Here is an 18,890-nt window from a genome sequence, read left to right as displayed (position 1 = left end):
TGGAGTTTGGTTGGTAACCACATGTGTCGCATTCTGGTAGGCAAACAATAAGTTATCCACCTTGTGTTGTAGGGGTATATTTTCATTACACATTGCCTTGATAGCCTTCTTGAATGTTTGAACGAACCTCTCGGCCAATCCATTAGTGGCTGGATGATATGGGGCGGATGTGTAATGCTTAACACCATTGTTCTTTAAGAACCTCCGGAACTCTTCAGACACAAACTGTGGTCCATTGTCGGAGCAAATCTGTTCAGGCAGCCCATTCCTGGCGAATATGGTTCGTAAGACTGTGATAGTTTTTTCTGTGGTGGTTGAGGACATTTTTATTACCTCTGGCCACTTCGAATGTGCATCCACCGCAATTAAAAGCATCGAGTCCATAAATGGACCAGCAAAATCAATGTGCACCCTTTGCCATGGAGATGAGGGCCACTCCCATGGATGTAGAGGGGCTTGTGGTGGGGCGTTTTGGACCTTCTGGCATCCTGTACAGCTCTTGGTCATCTCTTCTATTTCTCTATCGATTCCCGGCCACCACACAAACGCTCTGGCTAAGTTCTTCATTTTTACCCCTCCCAGATGACCCTCATGAAGCTCATTGAGCACTCTATCCTTCAATTTGGGTGGAATTACTACTCTGGATCCACACATCAAGGTTCCTCTGCACACTGACAGCTGTTCTCTTCTCGGCGAGAATGCTGGCAGCAGTGGTTCGCCATGTACTGGCCATCCCTTCACCGTTAAATCATAGACCCAGGAGAGTGTCGGGTCATTTCGTGTTTCCTTTTCTATGTTTGCATTCGTCACAGGGAGACATTCGACTATGGTCGAGTGGAATATCTCCACTGGATCCACTGCAAGTTCTTCTTCCACCGTCGGCAACGGTAGGCGCGACAATCCATCAGCATTCCCATGCTGTTTAGTTCCTTTGTACTCGATGTCATATTGGTGTGCCCCTAGGAAAAGGGACCACCTCTGTAGCCGTTGTGCTGTCATTATTGGTACGCCCTTCTGAGGGTTGAAAATGGAGACAAGAGGTTGATGATCAGTAAGTAGAGTAAATTTCTGACCGTGCAGGTAGTGATTGAACTTCTTTACCCCCCACACCAGGCTGAGGGTCTCTCTGTCAATCTGGGCGTAGTTACGCTCGGCTGAAGTTAACGAGTGTGACGCAAAAGCTATCGGCCTCTCTGAACCATCAAGGAATCTATGTGACAGTACCGCCCCAATGCTGTAGGGAGACGCATCACACGCCAGTCTTATCGGTAGTGATGGGTTGTAGTGAGCCAATACTTCTCTTGAAGTGATTAGGTCCTTACTCTTCTGAAAGGCCCACTTACATTCATCGCTCCATTTCCATGCTACTCCCGTTTGTAGTAGGGCGTTCAGTGGGTGCAGAATTGTGGACAAATTCGTCAAAAACTTATGGTAGTAATTCACCAATCCGAGGAATGACCTCAGTTGCGACACATTTTCAGGCGCTGGAGCCTTAACTACCGCTTCAATTTTGTCAGGGGACTTATGTAACCCCTTTTCATCAATCATGTGGCCACAATACGATATCTGTTTCTTAAAAAACTCGCACTTGGGGCGATTGGCTCGTAGCCCATGTTCACGTAGTCTAATGAGCACCTGCTCTAGGTTGGCAAGGTGTTCACTGTCATCTTCACCTGTCACTAGGATGTCGTCCAAGTAACACTGAGTCCCCGGAATCCCTTGCAGGACTTGTTCCATCGCTCTTTCCCATATCGCCGGAGCTGATGCTACTCCGAATACCAGTCGATTATACTGGTAAAGACCTTTGTGAGTGTTTATCGTGAGATACTTCCTAGAGGATTCTTCAACCTCCATCTGCAAATATGCTTGTGCTAGGTCAATTTTTGTAAAACGCTTCCCTCCAGATAGTGAGGTGAAGATATCTTCTCTCCTTGGAAGAGGATATTGTACTGTGTGAAGGACTGGGTTCACCGTCACCTTGAAGTCTCCACAGATGCGAACCTTCCTTGGCTCCTCAGACTTATTGTTTAACGTTTTCTTCATGACAGGAACGATGGGTGTCGCCCTCTCGCTCCAGTCTACCTTAGATAACACGCCTGCATTCTCCAGATTCTCCAGCTCTGCCTCGACGGCTGGGCGAATTGCATATGGTACCGGTCTTGCTTTGAAAGACTTGGGAATTGCATTCTCTTCTATTTTTATCGAGGCGGTTATGCCTTTAAGAGTGCCCAGTTCTTGTTGAAATACCTCTTTGGCATTAGCTAAGATTTTTTGACAATCGTCCAGGTGTGACGTCGTCATCCTTTTTACCAGCCACCGTCAGTGCCTGAATGGAGTGCCAGTCTAAACTTATCTTTCTGATCCATTCACGTCCCAATAACGGTGGTCCACCATCTTGCAGTATGTACAGATACAATTTCTGTATTTCCTTGCCATTGTATTCGACAGGCACCCTTATTTTTCCTCTGGGGTATACTTTTTGCCCCGTATACGTCTTCAAGACAATGGATGTCTCTTTCAAGGGTATGTGTGAGAATAGCCGCTCGTAGTCTCGTCGATTCATGATGGTTAGAGCTGATCCTGTATCCAATTCCATTTTGACTTGGGACCCTGCTATCGTGAGGGTGACCCAAATGGTTCGGTGATCCTCTTTTGTGATTACGTTGTGAAGTTTGAGACAGCTTAGTCTCTTGTTCCCGGATTCACTATCGCTCATCTGGTCTTCGGAACTACTGTCCGTCATCTTTTGTACTTTCCTGTACGGTTCCTTAGTAGCCTTTTTGTTGTCATTGGTCTTCTTCCCAGACCTGCAAACTCGTGCAATGTGTCCCATCTTTCCGCATTGCCTGCATATTTTGTCCTTGGACCAGCAGTCCTTCTGGTCATGGGTTGTTCTGCCGCAGCGATAACATTTTGCAAATCCCCGTGTCATTTCGTGGGTGCCGTATTCCTGTGACTTTTGCTGTATTTCCGCAGCTCCCCTTGCTGCTGCTTCGTACGATACTGCCACGCTGAAAGCCTTATCTAGCGTCAGCTCTTTCTCTGAGAGTAACCTCTTCTGGGTTCCTTCACTCAGGAGTCCACAGACAAATTTGTCCCGTAAGGTATCTGCCAGTCCTGCTCCGAACTGGCAGTGCTTTGATAGCTTGCGTAGTTCCGTAAGGTAATCAGCATTGCTCTCATCTTTATGCTGATTTTTCCTGTGGAATTTAAATCTTTCTGCTATCAGCAGCGGTGTAGGATTTAGGTGTTCCTGTAGGATAGCAACAATTTCGTTAAAACTCTTCGCCTTCGGTTTGGCTGGAGTAATCAGGTCCCGCAATAGGCCGTACGTTCTTGCGCCCATTAAGTTTAGCAGTACCGATGCCTTTTACTCATCGGCTACTTCGTTTGCCTCGCAATATACCTCGACTCTTTCCACATATGTGGTCCAGTCTTCTATTGCATTATCGAAGGCAGTGTTATTGCCAGTCTTCGGCATCTTGGAAATCTAAGATGGCACTCCCGCGCTTTGCCTTCTTCCCCAATTTAACAAAATGGCGCCTCCCACGCTTTCTGTCTTCTCCGCTGTTGCTGGCGTTTTATGCCTTGATGGCGACACCCTATGGTCTTCGCGCACTTCCCCCCGCGCTGCTGCTAACGCCGCTCTCCGCGGTTCCCGTGGCAAACTGCAGCTCCTCGCGGCTTTCTGCGCGTTTAATTTTTATTATTTCCCCGTCGTCGGAACAACCCTGCGGGACACTTGCCTCCCTCTTCTCGGGTCTGTACGCTGCCCGGCTTCGTAGCACCGGCCGCGCCCTGTGTGCTCCACCCTCTCTCTCCTCTTCCCGACAACGCTGCTCGGCCCCGTTGCAAAGCCACCCGCTCGAGCTCTAGACCGCCGCAGCCCAGGAAAGATCAGTGTACTAACTGCCACCAGCCCGATTAGCTGAAGCACCATCGACAGGATAACCAAGCCCCGCTCTCGACAGCCTCTCCTGCAAATCTTCAACTCCGCTGACTCAGAGGCCGATGCCCATGGTCGACGCCCGTTTCTTCTGTTTCTTTCTTCCTTCTGGCCTCGACCTCTGATAACTTCGCTTCAGGGATGGATCCCCATGAGGTGGTGCAGACTGTAGGTAAGTTCGTATCTGCTCGTCGCCAGTATTATGTCCGTGTATAATTGAGTCACGGACGGCAGGAGTTGGTTATAACAGGTCTTTACTGAATGGAGACAACCTGGAACTACTATGCAAATGTTACTACACAGGTTTATATACAGGGGTGGTCACTACTGGTACTGCAGTATACAGGGGCTGCAGAATATAGTTCCTTCTGCAAAGTACATACACTACAAGGGATTCTAGCGTAAGGGGAACAGATAGGCGTTTCTGTGGCCGTAGACGTGACTCCAGGATGGTTTGTTGCCTCCCTGGTGCCAGGGTCAAGGATGTCACTGAACGGCTGCAGGGCATTCTGAAGGGGGAGGGTGAACAGTCAGAGGTCGTGGTTCACATTGGGACCAACGACATGGGTAGGAAGAGGGATGAGGTCCTGCAGCAAGAATTTAGGGAGCTAGGTAGCAGATTAAAGAGCAGGACCTCAAAGGTTGTAATCTCTGGATTACTCCCGGTGCCACGTGCTAGTGAGTATAGGAATAGGAGGATAGAGCAGATGAATGCGTGGCTAAAGAGTTGGTGCAGGAGGGAGGGTTTTAGTTTCCTGGATCACTGGGTCTGCTTCTGGGGAAGGTGGGACTTGTACAAGTCGGACGGGTTGCACCTGAACCAGAACGGGACAAATATCCTTGCGGGGAGGTTTGCTAGCACTGTTGGGGGGGGTTTAAACTAACTTGGCAGGGGGATGGGATACAGAGTGGAGCTATAATAGGGGGTGATGTACAGCCAAATATAGAGGAAAAAACAAGTCAGCTTGGAAGGCAGAGCAAATATGTAACGGCACAAGGGAGTAGGGCAAGGCTGGATGGCATTTATTTTAATGCAAGGAGTCTTGCGAATAAGGTGGATGAATTTAAGGTGTTGATGAACACATGGGAGTATGATATTGTTGCTGTCACTGTTTTCCAAGTGCTCCGCTATTACATCTTTTATAATGGACTCTAGCATTTTCCCCACTACCGATGTCAGGCTTACCGGACTGTAATTTCCCGTTTTCTCTCTACCACCTTTTTTGAATAGTGGGGTAACATTAGCTACCCTCCAATCCATGGGTATTGTTCCAGATTCCATCGAATGTTGGAAGATGATCAGCAATGCATCTACTATTTCTAGGGCCGCTTCCTTAAGTACCCTAGGATGTAGATTATCAGGCCCTGGGGATTTATCGGCCTTCAATCCCATCAATTTCCCTAACACCATTTCCCTACAAATACTGATTTCTTTCAGTTCCTCCCTTTCATCAGACCCTATGTTCCCCGACATTTCTGGGAGGTTATTTGTGTCCTCCTTTGTGAAGACAGAACCAAAATATGTATTTAATTGGTCTGCCATTTCTTTGTTTCCCATTATAAATTCCCCTGATTCTGACTGCAAGGGACCTACGCTTGACTTCACCAATCTTTTTCTCTTCACATATTTATAAAAGCTTTTACAGTCAGTTTTTATGTTCCCTGCAAGCTTACTCTCATATTCTATTTTCCCTTTCTTAATTAATCCCTTTGTCCTCCTTTGTTGAATCCTAAACTGCTCCCAATCCTCTGGATTACTGCTTTTTCTGGCCAATTTATATGTCCTCTCCTTGGATCTTATGCTATCCCTAATTTCCCTCGTTAGCCACGGCTGAGTCACTCATCATGAATCACACCAAATTAATACTAGCTTCTTTATTTTAATGAGGAATACAACGCTTAGGCCTTTGAAAACCTTGACCTTTCAGGATCATAATACTGTAAGTGTTAATTTGTTTCATATTTGGTGACAAAGTACCTTCTCAACTTTGCTACTGGGATTGTAACTGGTTCACCCTTGCTGAATATAATTAAAATAACATGAGCTGTATTAGTAACCCCCCACCCCTCATCCCGACCCTTCCCCATCATTGTACTCCACAATATTAACTTTGGACTCTTAACCCCCTCTGAAGTGGCCTAGCAAGCCACTCAGTTCAGAGCAATTAGAGATGGGTAATAAATGCTGGCCTTGCCAGTGACGCACACATCCCAAGAATGAAGTAAGAATGTGACGCATATCAATGCTATCAGTTTTCTGAAACTCCACCAAGAGTTCAAAAAGCAGATAACCAGAAATGGTGGAAAAGTGCAACCCAAGGGTGCATGCCTTGCTCTAAAGTCATATTAAATGAATATTAATTTTTTTTTTTTTTTACCTACCAGTCTGGAGTTTCTTTTCATGTCTTTCTGTTGCATGGTTAGCAAATCCAATTCATTTTGATGAGTTTCGAGATATTTACTGCATTAAAATAAAGTAACCATTAATCCACAAAAATGTAACATTTCCAAAGGCCACACTTTGTTTCTGCCTCACGGTCTTTTCTCTGTATTAGAGGGAGGTTACTGCCACATGCGCGGTTTCCACGGAAGCTTGATTCCGGTAAGAGCTGTGAGCTGCCCCCGCTCAAACACCATGTCACGAGCAGATGGCTGAATTTCCACTGGGGCAGACTAAACTTTATTAAGGCCGTGTGTCAAAAGGCTTAAGTCACACCTCTGGAGCTCAATCACCATTTTAGTTGAGGTTCATCTGGTACTGTTATACCCGCCTGATCTGGGGAGGAGTATCTACCCAGTAAAATGGGCACTGACCGCTGTGGCTCAGGTGGTAGCACTCTCGCCTCTGAGTCAGAAGGTGATGGGTTCTCAAGTCCCGGTCCAGAGACAAAATCTACGCCAACACTTCAGTGCAGTACTGAGGGGGTGCTGCACTCTCAGAAGTGCTGTATTTCAGATGAGACATTAAACCGAGGCCCCGTCTGCCCTCTCAGGTGGATGTAAAAGATCCTATGGCACTATTTTGAAGAAGAGCAGGGGAGCTCAACATTTATCCCTCAACCAGCATCACTAGAACAGATTATCTGGTCATTATCACATTGCTGTTTGTGGGACCTTGCTGTGTGCAAATTGGCTGCCACATTTCCCAAATTACAACAGTGACTACATTTCAAAAGCACTTAATTGGCTGAAAAGCACTTTGGGACATCATGAAAAGTGCCTTATAAATGCAATCTTTCTTTCTATTAAATTCCATTTAAACGGTGACACAGCGTTTAAAAAGCACTGGCCCGTAAAAGGAAGTAGTTACACAGGCTTTGTAACTTAAGCAGTGGGTACACATAACATTCCTTCACTTGTATCAGAGGAGGGGAAAACACATAAGTACATAATAGCCTAAAGGGAAAATCCAAATGTTGAAGAGACAGGTGATGGTACATTTGTAAGGATGTCCAGGGATAGGCTCCAGGGAAATTCTGAATTTTGCCATTACAAATGATATATTCTGGTTAATTTTAAGCAATTTTATACTTCACAATTAATACTTTTATTTATCTTAGGAAAGGAAAATCAAAGTGACATTTACATTTTTAACAGACTCAATCTGACCATCATCTCCCCAAATGTTACCTCAACAGTAACTCACTCACATCCAGCCCTTCCACTATGCAAGTTCACAAAGGTATCTACCCGTTCTGCACCCAGTTGACAAAGACCCAGTACCCTATCCCACTCCCCACCCTTCTCTTCTCCTCCTATATGCCAGATTATACTAGCACTCTTCTCCCTCTCCCTCCTCAATTCAAGCAGTACTCTTCTCCCCCTCCAATCTAGTTAACCCTGGAATTCGTCTTCCAATCCCCCAGTTCAAGGTAGCACTATCCTTTTCCACCTTTCTCCTTCATCCCTCACCCCAAAACACTGCTTCCAGCTTCTCCTCCCTTCTCCCCTAAAGCCCCATCCATTCCTCCCTGCTCTGCTCCCTTGGTCCCACTCCTACCCATTTCTGGTGGCTAATGCAGTGGAACAGGTCCCTTTGTCCTCTCAATGCCTCTCCTAGCCTTAATGGCAGGGATTGCGGCCTCTATATACTGTAGGCAGTGTAGTGTCCGAGGATCAATAATACTCAGACTGCAGGAGAACAATAAAACAGGTATTTACTGAACAGAGAGTAATTCAAGACTGAAATACAGAAGCCTGCTATGTCTTTATATACAGGGGTGGTCACTGCCGGTACTGCAGTATAGAATCAGTTCTTCTCTTAAAGGTACATACACAACAATTCCTCCCCTTTTAGATAAACAGTACATAACATTCATTTAACAACTAAATAATAACTAATTACAATTACAATTTTCTCTGTACTATATACATCAACTGAAATAATCATTTATAAGTTCAGTCTTTGAGGAGGCTTCCTGATCCTGACTGGATAGCGCCTTTCTCGAGTATCCTGTTCTTGCGGTGGAGTTGATTCTGGCTCATTGTCATCGGTTGGTTTGACTGCTTCTGAGGTAGACGCAATCTGTATTTCGGGTTAATTACCAGGTGCACCTGCTCGTGGTATGGGTTTGGCTTGTTCCTGTGACTCTAGAATCTGGTCAGCATGGCGTCTCACGATGCTCTCTCCAACGTCCACTGTGTACATTAGTGGTCCCTGCTGTGTGCATATCGTTCCTGGCTGCCATTTTTCTGTTCGGTAGTCGCAGGCCAAGACTGGTTGCCCTATCTTGAAGCTCCTGGTTGGCTTCTCATTTATGTGCTGGAATTGCTTATCCTCAACATCTCGTCTTATGTTTGGTTTGAGCAAATCCAGGCAACATCTTAGCCTTCGGTTGAAGAACATTATGGCTGGAGCTTGGTTGGTGACTGCATGTGTCACATTCCGGTAAGCAAACAAGAAATTATCCAACTTGTGTTGTAGTGGTATGTCGTCATTATGCATTGCCTTTATGGCCTTTTTAAAGGTCTGAACAAACCTCTCAGCCAATCCATTTGTGGCTGGATGATATGGGGCAGATGTGTAATGCTTCACCCCATTATTCCTCAGAAACCTCCGGAAATCCTCTGACACAAACTGTGGCCCATTGTCGGAGCAAATCTGTTCTGGCAAGCCATTCCTGGTGAAGATGGTCCGTAGACTGCAATAGTTTTCTCCGTGGTGGTGGAGGACATTTTGATGACCTCTGGCCATTTTGAATGGGCGTCCACAGCGATTAGGAACATTGAGTCCATAAATGGACCAGCAAAATCAATGTGTACCCGTTGCCATGGAGATGAGGGCCACTCCCATGGGTGTAGCAGGGCCTGTGTTGGAGCGTTTGGGACCTTCTGGCATCCTGTGCATCTCTTGGTCATATCCTCGATTTCTTTATCGATTCCCAGCCACCACACAAACGCCCTGGCTAGGCTCTTCATTTTTACCCCTCCCAGATGACCCTCATGAAGCTCATTGAGCACTCTATCTCTCAACTTGGGTGGAATTACCACTCGGGGTCCACACATCAAGGTCCCCCGGCACACTGACAGCTGTTCTCTCCTTGGCGAGAATGCTGGCAACAGTGAGTCGCCATGCGCTGGCCATCCCTTCACCGTCAAATCATAGACCCGAGAGAGTGTCGGGTCATTTCGGGTTTCCTTCTCGATACTTGAGTTTGTAACAGGTAGACATTCGACTATGGTCGCATTGAATATCTCAACAGGGTCCACTGCAAGTGCTTCCTCTAACATAGGCAACGGTAGGCGCGACAGCCCATCAGCGTTTCCATGTTGTTTTGTACCCTTGTACTCTATGTCGTACTGATGTGCCCCTAGAAAAAGTGACCATCTTTGCAGCCGTTGCGCCGTCATCACCGGAACGCCCTTCTTTGGGTTAAAAATGGAGACCAGGGGCTGATGATCAGTCAGTAGGGTGAATTTCTGCCCGTGCAGATAGTGATTGAACTTCTTCACCCCCCACACCAGGCTGAGGGCCTCCCTGTCAATCTGGGCGTAGTTACGCTCGGCTGAGGTTAACGAGCACGACGCAAAGGCTATTGGCCTCTCTGAACCGTCAGGGAATTTGTGTGACAGCACCGCTCCGATGCCGTAGGGAGACGCATCACATGCTAACCGAATCAGTAGTGTTGGATTGTAGTGGGCCAATACTTCTTTTGAAGTGATTAGGCATTTACATTTCTGAAAGGCACGCTTACACTCATCACTCCATTTCCATGTTACTCCAGTTTGCAGTAGGGCATTCAGTGGGTGCAGAATTGTAGATAAATTCGGCAAGAACTTATGGTAGTAGTTCACCAACCCGAGGAACGACCTCAGTTGCGACACATTTTCCGGTGCTGGAGCCTTGACTGCAGCCTCAATCTTGTCCGGCGACTTATGCAACCCTTCCTCATCAATCATGTGGCCACAATACGAGATTTGTCTCCTGAAGAACTCGCATTTGGGGCGGTTGGCTCGTAGCCCATATTCCTGTAATCTCGTGAGCACCTGCTCCAGGTTGGCAAGGTGTTCACTGTCATTTTCGCCCGTAACCAGGATGTCGTCCAAATAACACTGGGTCCCCGGGATCCCTTGCAGGACTTGTTCCATCGCCCTCTGCCAAATAGCCGGGGCTGATGCTACCCTGAATACCAGTCAATTGTACTGGTAAAAGCCTTTGTGAGTGTTTATCGTGAGGTATTTCCTAGACGCTTCTTCCACCTCCATTTGTAGATACGCTTGGGCCAGATCAATCTTTGTAAAGCGTTTCCCTCCAGATAGTGAGGCGAAAATATCTTCTATCCGTGGAAGTGGATATTGTACTGTGTGCAGGACTGGGTTCACAGTTACCTTGAAGTCCCCACAGATGCGAACCTTCTTCGGCTCCCCAGGCGTGCTGCTCAATGATTTCTTCATTACAGGAATGATGGGTGTGGCCCACTCGCTCCAGTCCACCTTGGACAGCACACCTGAATGCTCCAGACTCTGCAGCTCTGCTTCAACGGCTGGGCGGATCGCGTAAGGTACCGGTCTGGCCTTAAAACATTTTGGGTTTGCGTTATCTTCGATTTTTATCGTTGCCGTTACTCCTTTTAGAGTCCCAAGTCCTTGTTGGAACACCTCTTTCGCGTCAGTTAGAATTTTTGACAGTCGTCCAGGTGTGACATCAGCATCCTTTTTATCAGTCACAGTTAGCGCCTGAATGGAATGCCAATCCAATTGTATTTTTCGGATCCATTCACGTCCCAATAATGGTGGTCCTCCATCTGGTAGTATATATAGATACAGTTTCTGTGTTTCCTTGCCGTTGTATTCAACTGGCACCCTTATTTTTCCTCTGGGGTAGACTTTTTGCCCCGTGTATGTCTTCAATACAATGGACGTGTCCTTCAAGGGTATGTGTGAGAATAGCCGCTCATAGTCTCGTCGATTCATGACAGTTAGGGCTGATCCTGTGTCCAATTCCATCTTTACTGGGGACCCTGTTATCATGAGGGTGACCCAAATGGTTCGGTGATCCTCCTTTGCGATCACGTTGTGTAACTTTAGACAACTTAGTCTCCTGCTCCTGGAGTCCTTTTCACTCTCCTGATCTTCCGAACTACTGTCTGTCAATTTCTTTACTTTCTTGTACTTTTCCTTAGTAGTTCTTTTAGTGTTGGTTTTCTTTCCCGACCTGCAGACTCTTGCTATGTGTCCCATTTTCCCACATTGCCTGCATACTTTGTCCTTAACCCAGCAGTCCTTCTGATCATGGGTTGTCATGCCGCAGCGATAGCACTTTTCTGCTCCATACGCCATTTCGTTAGCGCTGTATTCCTGTGGTTTCTGTTGTATTTCCGCGGCTCCCCGTGCTGCTGCTTCGTAGGATACTACCACGCTGAAAGCCTGTTCTAGCGTCAGGTCCTTTTCCGAAAGTAGTCGTTTCTGGGTTCCTTCACACTGGAGCCCGCAGACAAACTTATCCCGCAAGGTGTCTGCCAGTCCTGCTCCGAACTGGCAGTGCTTCGATAACTTGCGTAGTTCCGTAAGATAGTCAGCATTGTTCTCATCTTTGTGCTGGTTTCTTTTATGGAACTTGAATCTTTCTGCTATCAGCAGCGGTGTAGGGTTTAGGTGTTCCTGTAAGATATTAACAATCTCTTCAAAACTTTTCTCCATTGGTTTAGCTGGGGTAATTAAATTCCGCAATAGGCCGTACGTTCTCGCGCCCATCAAATTTAATAATACCGACGCCTTCTTTCCATTGGCCACCTCATTGGCATTGCAGTACACTTCAATTCTTTCCACATACGTGTTCCAGTCTTCTACCTCGTTGTCGAAAGCAGTGATACTGCCACTCTTCGGCATCTTGGGCGATTTAAAATGGCGCCTCCCGCACTTTTTCTTCTTCCCCAATGTAATAAAATGGCGCCTCCCGCGCTTTTCCTTCTTCCCCAATGGAATAAAATGGCGCCTCCTGTGCTTTTCCTTCTTCCCCTTGCTGCCACGCTGCTCCTAGCGTTCTACAGGGTAATGGCGGCGACCCGCGGCTTCGGCGGGTATCACTTTTCCTTCCCCGCGTTCTATCCTCTCCACGCTGCCCTGTTCTTGAGCACCGACCGCGCCCTGTGCACTCCACCCTCTCTCTTTCTCTTCCTCCCGACGACGCTGCACGGCCCCTTTGCAGAGCCGCTCGATCAAGCCCGAGCCCGCTGCAGTTCGGAAGGGTCAGCGCACTACCTGCTACCAGCACGACTTGCTGGAACACCTTGACTGGGGAGCCAGGCCCAGCTCTCCACAGCCTCCCCTGCAACTCTCCAATGGATCCCTGGGCGGTTGCCCGCGGTCGACGCCCGCCATTCTGACTTCGACCTCCAAGAAGCTTCTCTTCAGGGAAAAGATCCCCATGAGGTGATGCAGTACTGCAGGTGAGTTCAAACCTGCCCGTCGCCAGTGTAGTGTCCGAGGATCAATAATACTCAGACTGCAGGAGAACAATAAAACAGGTATTTACTGAACAGAGAGTAATTCAAGACTGAAATACAGAAGCCTGCTATGGCTTTATATACAGGGGTGGTCACTGCCTGTACTGCAGTATAGAATCAGTTCTTCTCTTAAAGGTACATACACAACAATTCCTCCCCTTTTAGATAAACAGTACATAACATTCATTTAACAACTAAATAATAACTAATTACAATTAACACAATTAACAGGCAGGAACTCATGTTCTCAGGACAATTCCCAGACTTGTTATGCAGAGGCTGCAACAGCTGCCAGTAGTGTTTGGTGTACCATTGAAAGGATAGAGAGACTTGTTCTGGTGCATTAGAGGAGTAGAACTGGTGTGAGCAGGGCTTAGTCTATGCTGACTTTTGTCAGCAAACATTGACATGATGACTGTACCCCCAAAATACTGATGTGAGCATGAAACACTGATGCTTGGCATATGTAACATCTGATGTGATCATTAACCTAAAGGGTTAGCACTTTGGCTAATTTAACCAGATAACACTACAGCATAGATAAATGCCTAATGCTGAATGGAGTAAGTTGTACTTTACATGGTTCTTTTACGTCATAGTACAATTTACAAAGATTCTCACTTCAGGCCTTTCCGCAATGACTTGCATATTTTCTCAACGCGGTTAGGCTGTGGCTCCGAACTGCTGGGGTTTTTCTGTAAAGGGGCATGCCTCTTTATTGATTTTACTAAGGGCATTCTTGACATTGGAGAACTTCTACTGACAGATGAACTTCTGCAAAAGAAAATTGTAGAATGAACAAAATATCTTTGAATGTCTGCTAGTTTTCATACAATAACTATCCCATGTGCCTGGAAGGCTATGGTAACAAGGTAGATTACTGTACTTCGCAATGAACATAATAATCCTCATTCTGTAACCAAACACCTTGGGAGGTTCCTCTTGGGTTTTGTGAAAAAGAAATAATGCAGGGCTCAGTGTTATCTTTGTTTAGCATGTCCTGCAGACAAGTGTTCAACAAGTTTAATCTGGCTGAATTAGTAATGGATAGATATCATTGCCTACTTTTAATTTTTCCCAATTAAATGGCATGGGTACAAATCACAGGGCTGCAGTTTATGAATGCGTGACCAAATCTATTGGGAAAATGTTTAAATGAGGTGGAGTTGACATTATTATTGAACCCTTCTGCCTGGTCTGATCTTCCCATTTCCCCACTTGCCTCTATTCCCTTACACTCAGGCCAGAGCTCCAATGTCTCTTCATTCTCTCTGATGTTCTTTTTGCCACCTATCATTCCTTCCTCATACCAAGAGCCCCATTCTTGTCTACCCAATCTTTCTTGATAAAACAGCACTATTCTCACAGCAAGAGAGATTCAGGGAGAGGGTTAGCCTCATCCATGCTCTGAAAGAATGGTTACTTTGTGAAGAGCCTTGGACAACCCACTTTTACATGTTGGTGCTTCAGCAAGGTGGGAAAATCATGAATTTGTTGCTTATCAACATAAGAACAGAAGAATTAAGAGGAGGAGTAGGCCATTTGGCCCCTCGAGCCTGCTCCGCCATTTAATGAGATCATGGCTGATCTGATCTTGGGTTCAGCTCCATTTCCCTGCCTGCTCCCCATAACCCTTCACTCCCTTATTGTTCAAAAATCTGTCTATCTCCACCTTAAATATATTCAATGACTCAGCCTCCACAGCTCTCTGGAGCAGAGAATTTCACAGATTTACGACCCTCTGAGAGAAGAAATTCCTCCTCATCTCAGTTTTAAATGGGCGACCCCTTATTCTGAAACTATGCCCCCTGGTTCTAGATTCCCCTATGAGAAGAAACATCTTCTCTGCATCTACCTTGTCAAGCCCCCTCAACATCTTATATGTTTCAATAAGATCACCTCTCATTCTTCTAAACTCCAATGAGTATAGGCCCAACCTGCTCGACCTTTCTTCATAAGTCAACCCCTTCATCTCAGGAATCAACCTCGTGAACCTTCTCTGAACAGTCTCCAATGCAAGTATATCCCTCCTTAAATAAGGAGACCAAAACTGTACGCAGTACTCAAGGTGTGGTCTCACCAATACCCTGTACAGTTGTAGCAGGACTTCCCTGCTTTTATACTCCAACCCCCTTGCAATAAAGGCCAACATTCGATTTGCCTTCCCAATTACTTGCTGTACCTGCATGCTAACTTTTTGTGTTTCATGGACAAGGACCCCCAGAGATTTTGTAATCTCTCTCCATTTAAATAATAATTTGCTTTTTTATTTTTCTTACCAAAGTGGATATCCTCACACGTTCCCACAATATACTCCATCTGCCAAATGTTTGCCCACTCACTTAGCCTGTCTATATCCCTTTGCAGATTCTTTGTGTCCTCTTCACAACTTGCTTTCCCACCTATCTTTGTATCAGGTCTTGTCTGGCAAGCACAATTCTATATGCGAACCTATCACTTCATATGGGTAACAGAATGTTGCTGTTACCTTAACAGAGGAGGAATCCACTGAGGCTAACCCTCTGTGGACAATGGTAGCAACCTTGACTCCTCCTGTACAAGTTTTAAATTAAATATATGTGTTGGTCATAGAATTTCTCCGCAATTAATAGCAAATTAAATCTAGAACAATTATTAATGCTCATCCAACAACATGCACTGACTACTGGCATTTGCGCTGACCACCTAGAAACAAGCCCTGAACTGAATATAAACACCTTATAAAATTGATTGTATGTAGTTTTTTTTTTAAATACCCCAAAGTGATCTTGAACTAGTAATCCAGAGCAATAATCTAATCTTTGAGTTCATGTAACAGTTATAAACTACATTGTCTTTGTTGTTGCGGTTTATGATGTCATCTGCCCCCCCTCAATCAAATTACTGCCTTGAAATCACTGCCACATATTGCTATTTTTTTTTCTGTTTTGCACTTTCATCTTTCTTTTCTATTTGTCGTCACCTTATTCTTCACTGAAGAGTAGAAGTGGGGTGGAATCCCCAAATATAACATAATGCACCGAGAAACTTTCCAACTATGTAAACATAAAAATGGAGACTGTGAATAAAGTTTGCTTTTGGTGGCCTGAATTCCTCCAACGTTTATCATTTTTCACAGTTGACATTTTACAGAATGTAGCCTGTGGATTTGATAACCGATTGGAAACATATGCATATTTTGAACACTGCGAAGGAAATTTAGAACTCGAAGGCTTACAAAGCATATCACCCACATGAATCATTTCTTTGAGGACTGTAGTCTTTGCATTACGTCCAAAAATTCTACAACATGAAGATTTTACAGTTTCTTTAGTAAACTATAAAAAAAACATGCCTCACGGATTTCATGATCTGTCGATGGGTTTCTGTTTTTTTTTAAAAATCCGTGCGTCCTTGCAAAATATCCTTTTAGAAAACAAGTAAAAGCAAACCAACATGTTTTTCAGAATCGAAACAGCTCTATAAACTGGATTGTCCTTTGGCTGTTACATTTATCGCCCCAGTGTTCCAATGATTTTGTCTGGCAACTTCCAAGTAAATTATTCTCCCACATGGATAGTAATGACGTCTCACCCACATTTATTTTAATTTATGAGCGATATGTTGACTGTGTGGCATTGTGGAGGGGGAGTTGAAAAAAATTATGAAAATTTCTCCAATTTCATCACTGCACTGGATGCTGTTCCCTCACATCTCCCCGAGTGAAGTATAAACACCATCATGATACTGCAGTGGAAAATGTCTATGTTTAAAAGGCGTTTTATTACTGTGTGGTGCATCACAACTCTTTACCACTTGTGGTAAACTACTACCACCTATCCACTGTCAATCCTGATTAATCCTCAAAAAGGTTGATGTACCATACTAGCCTCCTTAACTTCACACTACAACTGAAAAAGAATTCTCTCAGCTATGCCTTTCTGCGGATCAACAACAACTTGCATTTATATACAGGAAACTTTCTGGTATCCGGCACTGACGGGACCGAGCTGGTGCCGGTCGATCAACACTGCCGGAGAAACCAGCGCTAATGTTAAAACATACGGAGCTCAGAGCTCCGTCTGAAGCAACAAACCCTGTTGCTTACAGTCGGCACAGCTTGCAAGCGTCTCTGTAGCTAAGCAACAGCTTCAGCTAGATGCTTGCAGAGCCACGAATGGAGAAAAAAAGCAACGAAAAGTAAAAAAAAGTTATCTGAACCGACTCCTGAATTTTGCCGGTGGATAGAGCATTCCGGAGATTTAACCTCCGTTTAAACGAAAGTTTCCTGTAGCTCCTTTAACATAATAAAACGTCCCAAGGTGCTTCACTCAGATCATCAAACAAAATTTGACACCAAGCCACACAGAGATATTAGGGCAGGTGACCAAAAGCTTGGTCAAAGAGGTAGATTTTAAGGAAAGTCTTAAAGGAGGAGAGAGGGATAGAGGCAGAGACATTTAGGGAGGGAATTCCAGAGATTCGGGCCTAGGCAGTTGAAGGCACGGCCACATAGAAACATAGAAGATAGGAGCAGGAGTAGGCCATTCGGCCCCTCGAGCCTGCTCCGCCATTCAATGAGATCATGGCTGATTGTCCAAATTCAGTACCCTGTTCCTGCCTTCTCTCCATTATCCCTTGATCCCTTTAGCCTTAAGAAATATATCCAACTCCTTCTTGAATATATTTAATGAATTGGCCTCTACTGCCTTCTTTGGTCGAGAATTCCACAGGTTCACCACTCTCTGGGTGAAGAAATTCCTCCTCATCTCTGTCCTAAATGGCTTACCCCTTATCCTTAGACTGTGAACCTTGGTTCTGGACTCCCCGACCATCGGGAACATCCTTCCAGCATCTAGCCTGTCTAGTCCTGTTAGAATTTTATAAGTTTCGATGAGATCCCCTCTCATTCTTCTAAACTCCAGCGAGTACAAGCCCAATCGACTCAATCTCTCCTCATACGTCATTCCTGCCATCCCAGGTATCAGCCTGGTGAATCTTCGCTGCACTCCCTCCATGGCAAGAACATCCTTCCTCATAAGGTGACCAAAACTGCACACAATACTCCAGATGTGGTCTCACCAAGGCCCTGTACAACTGCAGCAAGACATCCTTATTCCTGTGCTCAAACCCTCTCGCTACGAAGGCCAACATACCATTTGCCTTCTTAACTGTCTGCTGCACCTGCATGCTTACTTTCAGCGACTGGTGCACAAGGACGCCCAGGTCTCGTTGCACTTCCCCTTTTCCCAATCTATTGCCATTCAGATAATAATCTGCCTTCCTGTTTTTGACACCAAAGTGGATAACCTCGCATTTATCCACGTTATATTGCATCTGCCATGCTTCTGCCCATTCACCCAAATCATACTGGAGTTTCTCGGTATCCTCCTCACAGCACACACGCCCACCCAGCTTTGTGTCGTCTGCAAAGTAGGACGATGGAAATCGGGGAAGAGGCCAGAATTGGAGGAATGCAAGATCTCTGACTATAGTAGGGTTGGAGGACGTTACCGAGATAGGGCGGGGCAAGGCCATGGAGGGAATTGAAGACAAGCACGAGAATTTTAAATTTGAATGTTGCCGGACTGGGAGCCAATGTAGGTCAGTGAGCACATTAGGACTGTGTAATGTTATTGTGTAGTAACATTGCAATGCCTTCTCAGATGCTGACCCTCTACACTGCAGTCATAATAGATTTATTTTAATTTTAAGAAAGCAATTTAGTATGTATTGCACAATCTAACAGTTTGCTGTTTGGAGCAACAAGCATGTACTTTAATATTGGAGTTATAATGAAATCCACAAACTTCACATCTACAAGGCACAAGTCAGGAGTGTGATGGAATACTCTCCACTTGCCTGGATGAGTGCAGCTCCAACAACACTCAAGAAGCTCGACACCATTCAGGATAAAGCAGCCCGCTTGATTGGCACTCCATCCACCACCTTCAACATTCACTCCCTCCACCACCGGCGCACTGTGGCTGCAGTGTGTACCATCTACAAGATGCACTGCA

The 18,890-nt window shown here is 45.5% G+C and overlaps 1 protein-coding gene across 2 annotated transcripts in view; it reads right to left on the bottom strand.

Annotated features, from left to right (window-relative positions):
• ripor3 (RIPOR family member 3) overlaps positions 1-18,890 on the bottom strand; it is a 217,098-nt gene that overhangs the window by 98,146 nt on the left and 100,062 nt on the right. For both annotated transcript variants that reach the window (XM_086005315.1, XM_086005316.1), the window contains exons 3-4: positions 13,513-13,665; positions 6,329-6,407 (exon numbers count right to left, since the gene is read on the bottom strand). In XM_086005315.1, the coding sequence (XP_085861441.1) occupies positions 6,329-6,407; positions 13,513-13,665 (232 nt within the window). The remainder of the gene's footprint in view (positions 1-6,328; positions 6,408-13,512; positions 13,666-18,890) is intronic.

The sequence above is a fragment of the Somniosus microcephalus genome, chromosome 13 (genome assembly GCF_052327205.1).
Source record: "Somniosus microcephalus isolate GS21.2 chromosome 13, FLI_Smic_1.0, whole genome shotgun sequence".
Lineage (NCBI taxonomy): Eukaryota > Metazoa > Chordata > Chondrichthyes > Squaliformes > Somniosidae > Somniosus > Somniosus microcephalus.
This window is presented reverse-complemented; position numbering and strand designations above follow the sequence as displayed.